The sequence below is a fragment of the Urocitellus parryii genome, chromosome 4 (genome assembly GCF_045843805.1).
Source record: "Urocitellus parryii isolate mUroPar1 chromosome 4, mUroPar1.hap1, whole genome shotgun sequence".
Classification (NCBI taxonomy): domain Eukaryota; kingdom Metazoa; phylum Chordata; class Mammalia; order Rodentia; family Sciuridae; genus Urocitellus; species Urocitellus parryii.
The window spans coordinates 88,808,387-88,822,943 of NC_135534.1; the positions used below are offsets into that span (position 1 = coordinate 88,808,387).

Here is a 14,557-nt window from a genome sequence, read left to right on the forward strand (position 1 = left end):
AATCTGGATCAAATTTTTTTTTTTTTTTACAATCTCACCTTTGTCTCTAAGGATCACAAATCACATCCATTTTCATATTTGCTGTTACAATATTCATAATGGGTGATAGTATTCTCATTTTCCCAAATGAGGAAACACAAAAAGAGAGGAATACAATAAGCCAGAGCACTGAAATGAGCAATGTCAAAATCACATATGGCTGATTCCTACAAGTAACTATGACTGTTACTGTATCTCGAGATGAGTTCTCCAAAAAAACCTGTGTTCTGTACAGGGATTCTGTCACTTTATTTCTGTTTTTAATCAGTACTGGGCACTGAACCCAGAGGCACTTTACCACATCCCTAGCCCTTTTCTAAAATTTTAAACAAGTTCTTGCTAAGTTGCTAGGCTGGCCCTCAACTTGTGATCTTGCTTCTGTTTCCTGAGTGACTGGGATTACAAGATTGAACTACCAGCCCCTGACTCTATACAACCACACTCTTAAGGAGTTTTATGAAATACTATTAATATCTGAATTCAGCCTCTTTCATTACCTTTAACCACTACTTCGGGAATGTAGCCCTCCAACCAACTCAACTATGCTATAAGAATCTTATCATTCATACATTCATTTAATTAATGTTTATTATGTTTCTCTTATTGTTCTACGTGCTAATAGTAGAGCTTTGAAAGAATTCATTGTCCACTGGATTAGATGAAAAATTAATCCTGTGTTAGGATAGAACACATGCTATAATGAAGGCATGTGCATACCACATTCTACTCAGAGAAAGGCTTAGGTAGGATCCATAGTAGGAGTGCTGAACTGGAGAAGGCATCCTGGAAGGAAAAAATTAAAAAGTCATTTAATGGTTTGTAAGATTTTTAGATCATGGATGCCATATTTGAATGGGATCTAGAAAGTTAATAATTTTGGATGAAACTAAAAGTATGTATAACTGTTCATAATTCCTTAAGGTAAACCAGTAGGACATAGAAGGGAAAATGTTGTTCTCCCAAATGGAATAGTGATTAACCTTCAAATACATCATGTAATTTTATCCTCATAACAGTAGTATAAGGTAATTTCTAGCCCTGCTTTGTAGATAAAAAATCTGATAACATATGACAAATGTTCAACCAGGACTCTATTGCTTAATTGCATGTGTGTATACACACACACACACACACACACACACACACATATAAAGAAATTTGTGTTACTCTTAAAGATATAGATGAATTGTCCCAAATATCTCTGTTGTGAAGAATGGTCCACATCCAAGTAGAATGAGTTGTAGACTCTGGAGACTGAGTGAGCCTCCCATATGCCCCAGCTCTATTCACTCCCCTCCTTACCCCAACCACTTAATTCATAGGCAGCAATGATCATTATCAAGATTGTTGAAAATAACTACTTTGACTCAAAATTATTGGTATAGCTTCTGATGAGAAGGTGTGTCACTACAAAATGATCTATGATCTCTGCTTGTCATGTACATTTAGATGAACACTTTAAGCCAGCCAGGTAAACATAAAATTGCCTAAAGCACCATCACTCTAAATAGAAAAACTATCAACATTATTATCTAGAATGAGAAACTGGGCCAGCTATATCTAAATGGCACATGATTCTCACAGATCATGTGTACGCATTAACCAAAACAACCCTTAGTTATTAGGGTTCCCTATGACATATGAGAAAGTCAGTAAGTCTAGTAGTACTAAACTCATTACACAAGATGTCATTAATAAGCAGAAGCTGAGGATGTAGTTCAGTGGCAGAACACTTGCCTATATGTGAGGCCCTTGATTTGATCTCCAGCACCTCAAAAATAATTTAAAAGTAAGCAGTAGAACCAGAATCCACCTTTGAACAGGCAATGATACCAAAATTCAACTCCCACCTACACTTCTAGTTATATGGTACTGCCTCTCAATGAGATTGGCTGACCTGAGCCCAGGCATGGGATGGAAAGCAGGTAATTTCTACATACTGTATTAATATTGGAGGAAGCTGTATGACGTATTCAGACTCTTGCCACTCATTATTTGTTTTTCTGTCCTTCAAAATTGTGTTTATCTATATTAGATATAATTTTAATGATATTTCAGCTATGAAACATTTACTACAGGAAAGGATAAATAATTGTAGATTCCTGATTCATATACAGTAAACATTTTCAAAACTGTTTCTTTGGAGAAAATTTTTCCAGACTTGAATTCTACTTTTATCATGAAAATGGTGTCATATGCATGTATAGAGTTGATAGAAAATTGAAGTTGAAGTTAATGCATGGGCAGTGGGTTAGGGGTGTAGAGTAACTAATATTTATTATGCTCAATCATCATAGTAGCCCACTGAAATAAGAATTACCACCTGCAAGTTACAAATGAGATTCATTAAATTTCAGTAACTTATTCCCAGTCACATAATAGAGCAAGGGCATAGTAGCACTGGGACTTGAACCTGTATTCACCCCCAACTGTATAATCTTTCCCACATAGCACATTACTTCTCACTGGCCCACGACTGAGATTCATATTATGAAAAGTGATCTAGGTGGATAAAATGTGTTAACTCCTCAGTGCTTAAGAGTACAGGAACAAGGAAGGTGGCCAATAACACTTAGCATTTATTAATATAGAGTTGCAGAATTTCTAATGACAAGAGATAATCAGCAAGAGTTTTCTTTATGCACATCTGCTTAGTGTTTTAAAAAATGTAACCCAGAGACTGATGTGAAGCTCAAATGTATTACATAAGTAGTTGCCAATATACTGTACATCTGGTGAGATTTTAACAGCTTCTGAGTTTCAAGTGCCATATGTCTCTTCAGTTTTCCATACCCTAAAAGAGGTGGCCTTTAAAAAGCTAGATAAAAGATGTTACCTAATTTTTTTTTAAATGTGGCCCGACCTAGAATTTTCTTTTCCAGATCGACTGAAGATTCCCCACAATGCAGACCATGTTTTGATTTATGTTAGCACCACATTACTCAGAAGCTAAAGCCACTGCCCTCTAGTTACCTGTAGTCTTCCACTAAAGAAAACCTTAAAAAAGTAACCTTGTGTGTTTCTGATTTTATATTACTGAAAATTTTGTTGTTTTTTCTATGAATATTCAAAGTGTTGTACTATCATTTTGATACCATGGCCTCAAACAAATTCAGTCTGAAATCTAGTAGTTAACTATTTATTTTAAAATCTTATCATTGCCCTTTCACATAATCCTTTAATTTTTTTTTCTGGCTTGGACCAGATAGTACATACCTATTAGCTAATGAAATACCATAAAGTGTAAAGAAATCTATTATAAAAGTTGAGCTTCAATTGTTCTAAATATAACCCACATTTTTCAAGTGTATCATGAAGGATGACAATCCAAAAATCCAAATAGCCTTAGTGTTTATCCAATGATGATGTTAAATTTATTTTTACAATATGGAGCTTAACTTCATTGTAGCCATGATATGCTTCTCACATTTCGTTTGTGTTTGTGAGTGTATTTGTCTGGACTTACTTGAAAGTTTTTATGTTAAATTAGCAAGAGCAGTTTATATTATACTAATTGAATGTGACATTTAGAGAAGCAGTCAAATGGCATTACTAAGTTACACTGTTTTATAGTTTTTCCTATTATGTGATACAGATGTCATTATAGAAATAAACAGAAATAAACATTCTATACTGACTGCACAAAGATTTATAAGCCAGGAAGAGTCATAGTTAAAATAGAAAAGATCTGAAACCATCTCAAGAATTGATAAATTGGTAGCATTTTTTCAATATGTAGGGCAATTTTGCAGGCCATTTTTATTTAGAATTAATAGAATAATGAATGAATTTGAATAATATTTCAATTGCATCTTGACCACTAGATTTTGAGGTGACATTGTTACATGTTTGCAGTTTTGTTCTTTTTATAAGCATTGCATCTGTAGTGGTATCCAAAAACATTTGTAAGAAAGGAAAGCAGGATTTAGTTCATTATAATGGAATTAATCACTTGTTTGAATCCCATGACAAATTTATTTTGAAATCAGTATTCTAAATGTTACTATTTTATACAGCAATCCAAAATATATTTGGAGAAACATTATTGAAATTTCTATTTTCCAGATGATAAAATTTGTTTTTATTTTAACGTTTTAATAGTTATTTCTAATTTTTCACTTGTTATTCCTAAATTTTCTTTTTAGTGAATTTTTAAGATACTTTCTTTTTAACACCCATGAACTGTGCATCCCAGCATTAGAGTACATTAAAAGAATTATCATTAAATATAAGTATCCATATTTTGTAATTAAATAATGTGAAATAAGGTGCTTAAGTTATATGTGATATACACACAAATGCATATGCATTTGATTTAACACAAATGTTAAATCAACACATTTGAGTATGTGTTAAATCAACACTATTTCAATGATCTCATGATCTGAGTGTCATACTGTGACCAACCAAAAATTAAGTAATGATTTAAGTCACATGAGCAACAAGCTACTACTTGATAATTTTCCAAGTAAATAAGAATCAGTTATCCATGGACAGTGCAAATGGCTTTTCTTTGGGGTTAAGATTAATATGATTTATTTAATTTAGACTAACCCTAAAATAATGGGAAGAATTAAAAGAGACAGTGAAGAGAAATAGAACATTCCATGTGCAGTGAATAATTTAAAAAAATAGAATGTGTGCATGGGAAACAGCAAACTGGTCTAGACAGATTACAGAGGTCATGCGCAGTGTATACCAATTAGTGTGGCAAAGTAAGGTTAGAAAGTTTAGGAAACTCAAATATGAGAGTGTACTATTGCTCTTGTTTCTAACCACCTCTATTGGCATTTTCAGTATATATGACATGTAACTAGAAAGAGACTTAATTTGGAAGCCAAGCACAAAAATTGGGGCCAATATTTGAAATTCATTAAGAATATTTTAAATAATAGCTTTTACACCTACAGCTTGAACCACAGGATGTATTTCAAGCCTAGAAATCCTGAATGTGGTATGCCACAACTGTGGTAGGGCTCCTAAAAGATAAGAGTATATTGGTTAGAAGACCAATAAACTAATAAAAACAAAATAACCAATCAAAAATAAACAAAGGAGTGAAAGGAACACCAGTACAGAAGGAGAATAGGTAGAGGAAGAAGGGGAAGGAAAGGGTAGGGCCACCAGAGACAGAAATGGAGCAAATCAAATTCCATGTATGTATTATTTTTTTTCAAAATGAACCTAGATACCATGTATAACTATAATGCACTAGTAAAAGAAAAAAAAACATACTTAAACCTTCCCACCTAAAAACAAATAACTAATTTTATGGCATTGGACAAACTTCTTTGACCTTTTTAAGTCAGAGTTTACTGATTTATAACATGCAATCTTTTTGTTTTTAAGATAAATATTACAGGGGTTAATTGAGAAATTATTTTACTTTTTAGAACATACCAATTATTTTTATTTCTCTTTACTTTTTTAAAAATGTATTTATTCAAATTTATTATACATGACAGCATAATGCATTTCAACTCATAGAACACATAATAGAGCACAATTTTTCATTTACACAAAGTAACACTATTCATGTCTTCATACATGTACTTAGAGTAACATTGTTCATCTTATTCCACCATCTTTCCTACCATCAGGACCCCTCCCTTCCCCTTTCTCCCTTCTGCCCTACCCAAAGTTTCTCCACTTGTCCCATGCTACCCACTACCACCCTCATTATGCATCAGCATCCACATATCAGAGAAAACATTTAGCCTTTGCTTTTTTGGGATTGGCTTACTTCACTTAGCGTGACATTCTCTAACTCCATCTGTTTACCTGCAAATGCCATAATTTTATTCTTTTTTAATACTGAATAATATTACATTGTGTATATAAACCACAGTTTCTTTATCCTTTCATCTATTGAAGGGCATCTAGGTTGCTTCTACCATTTAGCTATTGTGAATTGAGCTGGTATAAACATTGATGTGGCTGTGTTACTATAGTATGCTGATTTTTAGTCCTTTGGGTATAGACCGAGGAGTAGGGTAGCTGGATCAAATGATGGTTCCATTCCAAGTTGTCCAGGGAGTCTCCATACTGTTTTCCAGATTGGTTGCACCAATTTACATTCCCAGCAGCAATGTATGAGTGTGCTTTTTTTCCCCACATTCTCGCCAACAATTATTGTTGCTCGTATTCTTGATACCTGCCATTCTGACTGGAGTGAGATGAAATCTTAGAGTAGTTTTGATTTGCATTTCTCCAATTACTAGAAATGTTGAACATTTTTTCATATATTTGTTGATCGATTGTATATTATCTTCTGAGAATTGTCTGTTCAGTTCCTTAGCCCATTTATTGATTTGGTTATTTGGAGTTTTTTGTTGTTGTTTGGTTTGGGGGCTTTTTTTGGTGTTAAGTTTCAGTTTATACTACTAGCATCTAATAAATGAGAGTTGCTATTCTCTTTCTTATTTCTTCCCTTATAAACTGACTTTGGAATTGGACATCTATTATCTTTTCATTTTGTTCTGTCACTGGGAATTAAACCTAGAGTGCTTAACCACTAAGCAACATTCCCAGTCCTTTTTATATTTTAGTTTGGTATAAGTTCTGGCTGAGACTAGCCTTGAACAACTTCTTCTTCTTCTTCTTCTTCTTCTTCTTCTTCTTCTTCTTCTTCTTCTTCTTCTTCTTCTTCTTCTTCCTCTTCCTCTTCCTCTTCCTCTTCCTCTTCCTCTTCCTCTCCTTCTTCTCCTTCTTCTCCTTCTTCTCCTTCTTCTCCTTCTTCTCCTTCTTCTCCTTCTTCTCCTTCTTCTCCTTCTTCTCCTTCTTCTCCTTCTTCTCCTTCTTCTCCTTCTTCTCCTTCTTCTCCTTCTTCTCCTTCTTCTCCTTCTTCTCCTTCTTCTCCTCCCTCCTCCCTCCTCCCTCCCTCCCTCCCTTCCTCCTCCTCCTCCTCCTCCTCCTCCTCCTCCTCTTCTTCTTCTTCTTCTTCTTCCTCCTCCTCCTCCTCCTCCTCCTCCTCCTCCTCCTCCTCCTCCCCCCCCAGGGCCTTGTGCATGCTAGATAAGCACTCTACTAACTAAGCTATAACCTCAGCCCCTGGCCTAAAATTTGTGATCCACCTGCCTCAGCCTCCCAAGTCACTGGGATTATAGGCATGCCAATTTGCCCAGTTCTGTTGTCCTTTTGGACCCACTATTCTGATATTCATGTTCAATTTCCTTCAACAAGTCTTTCTTATATCATTTTTATCCTCAGAACTGATGTTAGACTTCTGTCACAATAACAATTTATGTGGTTCTACTTCTCAGATTAAGTACTACCCAGTATGACATGAATGAACATGAAGGAATTGAATGATCAAAATCCTCACTAGTGCAGATATAATTTTTTAAAAATGTAGGGTTTGTTAGTTTTATATTTTTTTTCCTTTTTGCCAAGTATGTTACTAGAAAGATCAATAAATTAAGTTCAAAATCCTTTTCTATTTTTTGCTTTGAGTCTTTTTAAATGATAGGCATAGATAAAAAAAAATATCACTTTTATTCTTTTCCTATGGAGGAAAGATACTTTAACTTGTGTCTTATAGGTTTTACATAATTACAGCATTATCTCTTTCTTCATAAAGGATTTTTTTCTGTTACAATTTAAAATGTTTGTTATACTTGAAGAAGTCAATTAAATCAAGACAAATATTAAGTAACATTTGAATTCATGGATTATTTTTCCAAAACCATTTAGGTTCTAGTAGAAAAAAAAATCAGAGCAAATATTGCGTAATCGACCAGTGATTTTCCTTCTTCCCAGAGCAACTGCTGCCCCACTACTTTGAAAGAGTGATGCCTCTGCATAGCTAAATTCCACTAAAATGCCCTGGTGTCTTAGGGGAATCAAACCACTTTACTTTATAGCAGTAAAAAATAAATAAACAAGACATACTTCAAATAGTTTACAAAAGTATTTCTTAAGTTATGAAAATATTATGAGTGTTCTCTCTCTCACGTATGTGTGTTTGTGTATATGTGTGTGTGTGTGTGTGTGTGTGTGTGTTTTGCATAGGAAATACAGTTCTATGTGTAATGTAATGCTACGCTTCTTGTAAACACACAGGCTAATTATTAAAAATAATATTTAATGCTATGAATTTTTCCATGTGAAGTTTGAACCAGATGAAATTTTTAAGAAACTAAATTTCTCTTCTTTAATGCTTAAATACTTACAGCCTTTCCACACTGGTTAGAGAAACTGAACGACACTCAATTAGACAGTGGGAGCCCTCTCCGATGGGAATGTAAAGCCACTGGAAAGCCTAGGCCCACATATCGGTGGCTGAAGAATGGAGTACCACTCTTACCTCAGGTACTGTTGGGAACTATTAGCCTGTTCCAGGGTAATTTTAGTGAAATTTCACACAGGACATCAATAGGTTTCTTTAGTCTTACTGAAAACCATTTCTTACTCCCATCTTCAAATGTGTTTAGAGTGAGAAGTATAACAAATATATGAGCAAGATTTTCTTTTTAATTACCTAATTACATTTTTAAGCAGTGTACTACATAATTTTTTCTAGATCCCATAAATTTTTTGGAAAATATCACTGATCATCACAGACTTATTGCCATTTATAGATGACTCTTAGATACCATCTGTTGTGTTGCCATCACATTGCAAATGATGGAGTTAGTCTCTTAATGTGAAGTGACTTGCCCAGGATCCCACATCTAATAGGAGAGGAGCTTGCAGTGGAATATTAGTCTCTTGCATCATTGGTGGGGTTCTTCCTGTGGCACTCTACTACCCACAGTCACAATAAATGTCTTTTCAGTAAATATATTACATATTTTTTAAAACAACTTGGTAAGTACTAGATTTAAATTAATTATTACTTCATTGCAGGATGATGGTAATAATTTTGATAGCTTTATTCCTTGATTTTACCCTTTGCAGGAGGGAGAACAGAGAAGCAATAGATCACTATTTATGACCAAAATGGAAGTAAGAGTGTGAACTTGAGACTCTGGATACCAGTCCTACCCAGGACTTGCACTGTCATAGGGACTCTTGTTCGTCATTTACCTCAGTCTGTTCATTTTTAACATACAGAGATTGGATCAGATCATTCCCAATTTTATTTTTTCCTAACATTTCCTTCTAAAGCTAATTAAGACAGGACAAAATGGAACTGTACAAAAAACCAGATAAATACATAGGGCTATAGTGAATTCTCTTTCTACTTTTGAATTCTCTTGAATTGAATTCTTTTGAATATTCTTGAATTCTCTTTCTACTTTTCCTAAGAATACACACCCCTTGAAAAAAAAAAAAGGCTATGCTGGTCATTTTTTTCTATTTCTTTTATTTATTTATTTTTGTATGCATATGTGGCACTGAGGATGGAATTCAGAGCCTCATGTTAGAGCAAGTGTTCTAACACTGAGCTACTTCCCCAAACCCATTTTAATGTTTATTTTGAGGCAGAGTCTCACCAGATTGTCCAGGCTGCCCTTTAGCTTGCAATCTTTCTGCCTTGGCCACCTGAGTAGCTGGAATTACAGACTTCTACCATCATGCCCAACTTGCTGGTTATACTTTATATTCCAAGCCTTCAAGTAACATTAATTCTACTGACAGATAATATGTTTGCTAAGTGAATGGGTCTATTTTGAAAATCTTGTCAAATTACTTGTCATTCCATTGACAAATCTCTGCTAAGATTAAAAAATAATTATTTACTTGGCATTAAATGGAAAATGGAGGGGGTTTATTTAATACTTTTAATTCAAGATTGGTTTCTGAAATGTTCCCTTGGCCTCAATTTGCCTTAGTTCGTACATGCTCAGTCTTCTTTCTTCTGTATTCTGATGATGAAGCTTATATTTTCTGACCTGTCATTTTTTGCAGACAGTAGCAGTGAGGTTTTATGTTTGTGTTAGTTTGTTGAGAAGTGAGAGAAAAGGCAAATTCCTGGTCAGATCAATAGAATGAAAGCCTTGTTCTTTTATCTGAGCTCTTGTTAACCTTGATCCCATGTCCACCACCTCCATCCTCTCCATCACTGAACCTCTGCTTCCTCTTTACAAAAGGAATTCCAATTAAAGTATCATCTTCTGCTGCCTTTAACAAGTTCAAGTCTGCAAAAAAGTCAGCTCAGATTAAAAACAAAACTGAAAGTAAAACTCCTAAAACAAAGGATAGGAAAATATAGTTATACTTCTCTTAGTGACTAAGAAGTAGTTACAATGTAACAAGAGACATAAATTTGTTACTTAGTTGTGAAGTAGTGTTTAACTTCATTAATTAGAGGTTTTTTCATTGGTTGTTTACTTTCTAGATGTAATTTTTTTTATTCCATTACAGAGTAGGGTTGACATGGTTAATGGAGTACTGATGATCCACAACGTGAATCAATCGGATGCTGGGATGTATCAGTGTTTGGCTGAAAATAAGTACGGAGCCATTTATGCAAGTGCTGAACTGAAGATTCTAGGTATGAAATTTCTAAGTAAATCAGTAGAAAAGAAGGATTGCTTCTTTTCATGCTCTAATTCTTACTGTAAAGAAGTTGTATGACATGGTTCTAAAAATCTATTTTATGGCTTAAAAAGAAATACTGTATCTTGTTGATATGTTCTGTAAGCCTTAGAAAACAGGTTTATATTGTCTAAAGTTTGTACCATAGCTTTTTGTTTATTGGGATATTCTATTTAGTTGAAATCTTAAATGGTTTATATAATATATCTTTGCTCTGGCATTTTTAAAAATCATATAATGGAACATATGATAACTCAAGGAAAAATGCCTTTAGAGTATAGGGTATCTGAATATGGAATTCTAGCATACAACACCTGCTTCCATAGAAGGTTAATATTTCCCTAACCACTTCCTAACTAGCACTATTTGTGTTTCCTACAAGACAGGACTCCAGGGTAAATCATTCTCTTCTAATGGGACATAAGTTGTTATAATTCTTAATAAATGAGAAAGCCTCTGGAGGTCAGGCAAGGCAGGCTCAGAGACTATTCCTTTCATAAAAAAGACTATTCTTTTCATGAAAACCGAAAAAAGAAAAAAAAGAATGGAAACTGGACACTAGCAACAGATTGACTATTTAAATATTATAGGGAAGAGTGAATATAGTGAAAGAATCGATTATCCAGAATAAGAATATTTTGAACACTGAAATTAATTTACTTTTTCCCATCTGGTAGTTTCCTAAACTTTGATATAAGATGGTTGTAATACAAAGAGATATACTTTTGTGATCTTAATTCACTGTCTACTCCAAATAGGGGAAAGACAAAGCATACTTTCTATTCCCCACCTAAATTCTCAAAATATTACATTTACATAACACCAAACATCTCAGAAACCTGGAGAACTAGCATTTATAAATATAAGCTAAATATAATTCATCATTAATCAACTTACTGAATTATGAATATTTGCAGTTGAATTCCTGCACATTATAAAAAATCTAGAGTGAATAGAAACAGTAGTCTGTTTAAATTTCCTACATCTTGTACAGTAAATATTAATGTATTGCCAATTCATACTCTGTAACATCTCAGAATGAAACAATTGAGTCTTTAGTTCTTTACCTATATACATTCTCTAACCCTTGTTATTCACTAGACATATTTTCAAAATTACCTTTAATAAATTCTGTATTCCCTATAGGCAATGAAAAATGTTAACTGCTATCTCTTCATAGTTTTTTTTCATTTTTATTTCAGTCTCTCAACATATCTCAATTGTATGCATGTAATATTTTAATGTCATTATGCCATTTGTTATATTGCTATATTATGAACATAAAATTCTTCTGAAATATACACAGAATTGTCCAATTGTATAAGTAATTGTCTCAGATACTGTAGACTTCCAGGCATATCTTTCAGAGATAAAAGCATCCTGATAAAAATCCAATAAAAGCAATATTAATGAATGATCATGCATAGATGAATAATTGCAAAAAAAATAAATATTTTAATTAAAATTCAGGTAATTCAATTTCCTAAAAATTTTATTTCATTTAAAACATTCAATTTTGTATAACACTGAAGTAAAATTTGGATTAAATTAAGACTCAGAGTAAGGAGATGGAAGTCATAGTATTGTCTTCTCCACAGGTAATAACTGTCTTTCCAAAGAAAGCTTAAACTTCCTTAGTTGTCCGCCTGACTTTCTGCACACATTGGCCATCAGTCTTTCAAACTGAAGCTGGTAATCATATTTAAAGCAAGTCATTTTTTAAACAGCCTTTATCTGTGGATCTCACAACAAATAAAACCAACATCTGCTATTTGAATGATAAATATCTATTAATTAATAATAAATTAAAAATTTTGCTAATGCCTTTATGAAAAATGTATCCTAGAGGAAAATGTCAAAATATCTAGATGAATCATCAATTAAACATAATTATCATTGCTTTGGGTAAAACTAACCTTTCCATTCTAATAGCTTCAGCTCCCACCTTTGCACTGAATCAAGTGAAGAAAACAATAATTGTCACCAAAGACCGAGAAGTGATAATAGAGTGCAAACCTGAAGGCTCTCCCAAGCCCACCATCTCTTGGAAGAAGGGAGATAAAGCAGTAAGAGAGAACAAAAGGTAAGAAGTCTCTTCTATTTTAATAGCTTAACGTCAGACATTTTTGAGGTTGCAGAGGACACATGTGAAGTATATAACAGAGTCTTACAGATGTTGTGAGATATTTCATAAACTAACTGAAATGTATGTGGATGTCTATTTAGTAATTTTTAAAAGAAAATCAAAGTTCTGCCTAAGTATGGTCAGATTTCTTTGCCTCTTTGCCGTTTATCATCAGTTCAGAATTTCTCTAGGTAGTGAAGAAAGCAAACACTTTCATTAAGCAAGTTACCTTTGCTTTTCATTTTGGGTCTGCATATTTAGAGATCCACAAATTACATGATCATTTTCAAGGGTTGTGTTTTTCTTCAATGTTAATAATAGAAATAATGAAAACATATTCTGGATCTTCTGGATGATGACTTTACGATAGAATTTGTGTCATGTGATTTCTGTGCCAATGATGCCTTTTTGTTTTTAATCATGTTGATGCAAAAAAGAACAAAAACCAAAAACTGGATTACTTTGATTGCCACAGCTAAATTTCAAATGTGCAGAAGAATTTTTAACATGTACACATTTGTCTTTGACAAATTTTGGTAAAAGCCAAACTATCACAATACAAATGGAGAAAATTGAAGAGAGAATTAAATCATTACTTTGCAATCTATGTATGCCAATCATTATTATATTGATGTTACCAATGAAATTGAAATAATTGAGATTGATAAAAAAATAACTTCCATCATATAAAAATAATATTCTATATTACTGCTTTAGAGGGTTTTCTCCTTTTTTTCATTTTGGTCTATAAGAAAGAAGGAATTTGACTTGTTTTATTTCTGTACAGAGGTAAGTAAAATTATAGTTAAATAATTTAAGTCAATATTAGGGGTTCATTTGAATAAATCTTTAATTAATTTTTGGAGTATTTTGAAAAATTTAGAGAACTTACACAGTTGAATCTGAATGTAGAGCTAAATGAACTGTAACTCTAAATTATTAAGTACAATGTTATAACATCCAAGCATTATAGATAATCATTTGCGTTATCAGCCAAATACCAAATAATCAACAAAAAATTCCATTATCAGCAAAATATCAAATAATCAAAGGTTTACCTTTCTCTGCCATATTCTGACAGAATCTTCTGAGTTTTGTTTTGTTTTGTTTCTATTGGGAGGAGGCCTTAAAAACACAGCTCTTTTCTTATTTGTCTGTTTTGCTAAGAAAACAGAGAAATCATTATGCTGAAGCCAAATTTTTTTATAAGAAATAACTTAAACCATATGATTTTTAGAAGAAATGTAATTTGCACATACATTGCCTGCTTATATATTATAAAATGTTCCATTAATTTGGCTCTCATTGATATATTTAAAATGTGAAAGACAACAGATTATATCAAAGCTCATAAGTTTTTTATAGCTGGTAGTTAATTATATCATGGAAGGTGTCACAGGTTGATCAATATGAACTGCTCCTTAGATATTCAGTCACATTATTACTAGTGATGATGACTGATCGTAAGTCTATAGCATTTATAATTTGCAAAACATTTTAACTCTTAATAATATGATGCAAAATGTAAAACAGAACTCAGTTGTCCTGCTTACCCTTGGTGGTAATGGTGGAGGTGGTGGTAATAATGACAGTACCATTTGAACCTTTGAACCTTTGAGTCCTAGCATCATTTTCTATTATCATTAGTATGATAATTTTTATAATTTCGTTTTTCTTTCTGTGGTAATTAAGGGAAACTATACTTAAGGAATTTTATGGGGCTAAAGGAGTCTTTTGGATAATCTTTGTGATGGATTTGTTCATCACACTGTTCCCAAATAACCATTCTTGGTCCACAAGAGCCTCAAATCTCCACTTTTATCATCTATTGCTGACATTGCCACTCTCATCATTTACCTAGCTCAGTGTCTTTGGGAAAGGTTCCTCTACTTACAGGCTGAATATTTGCTT

General features: G+C 33.1%; 1 protein-coding gene across 1 annotated transcript in view; it reads left to right on the forward strand.

The window, feature by feature from the left end:
• Cntn5 (contactin 5) overlaps positions 1 to 14,557 on the forward strand; it is a 663,533-nt gene that overhangs the window by 386,620 nt on the left and 262,356 nt on the right. Inside the window, exons 9-11 of the mRNA XM_077797318.1 lie at positions 8,213 to 8,349; positions 10,348 to 10,477; positions 12,454 to 12,604. Coding sequence (XP_077653444.1) covers positions 8,213 to 8,349; positions 10,348 to 10,477; positions 12,454 to 12,604 — 418 coding nt within the window. The remainder of the gene's footprint in view (positions 1 to 8,212; positions 8,350 to 10,347; positions 10,478 to 12,453; positions 12,605 to 14,557) is intronic.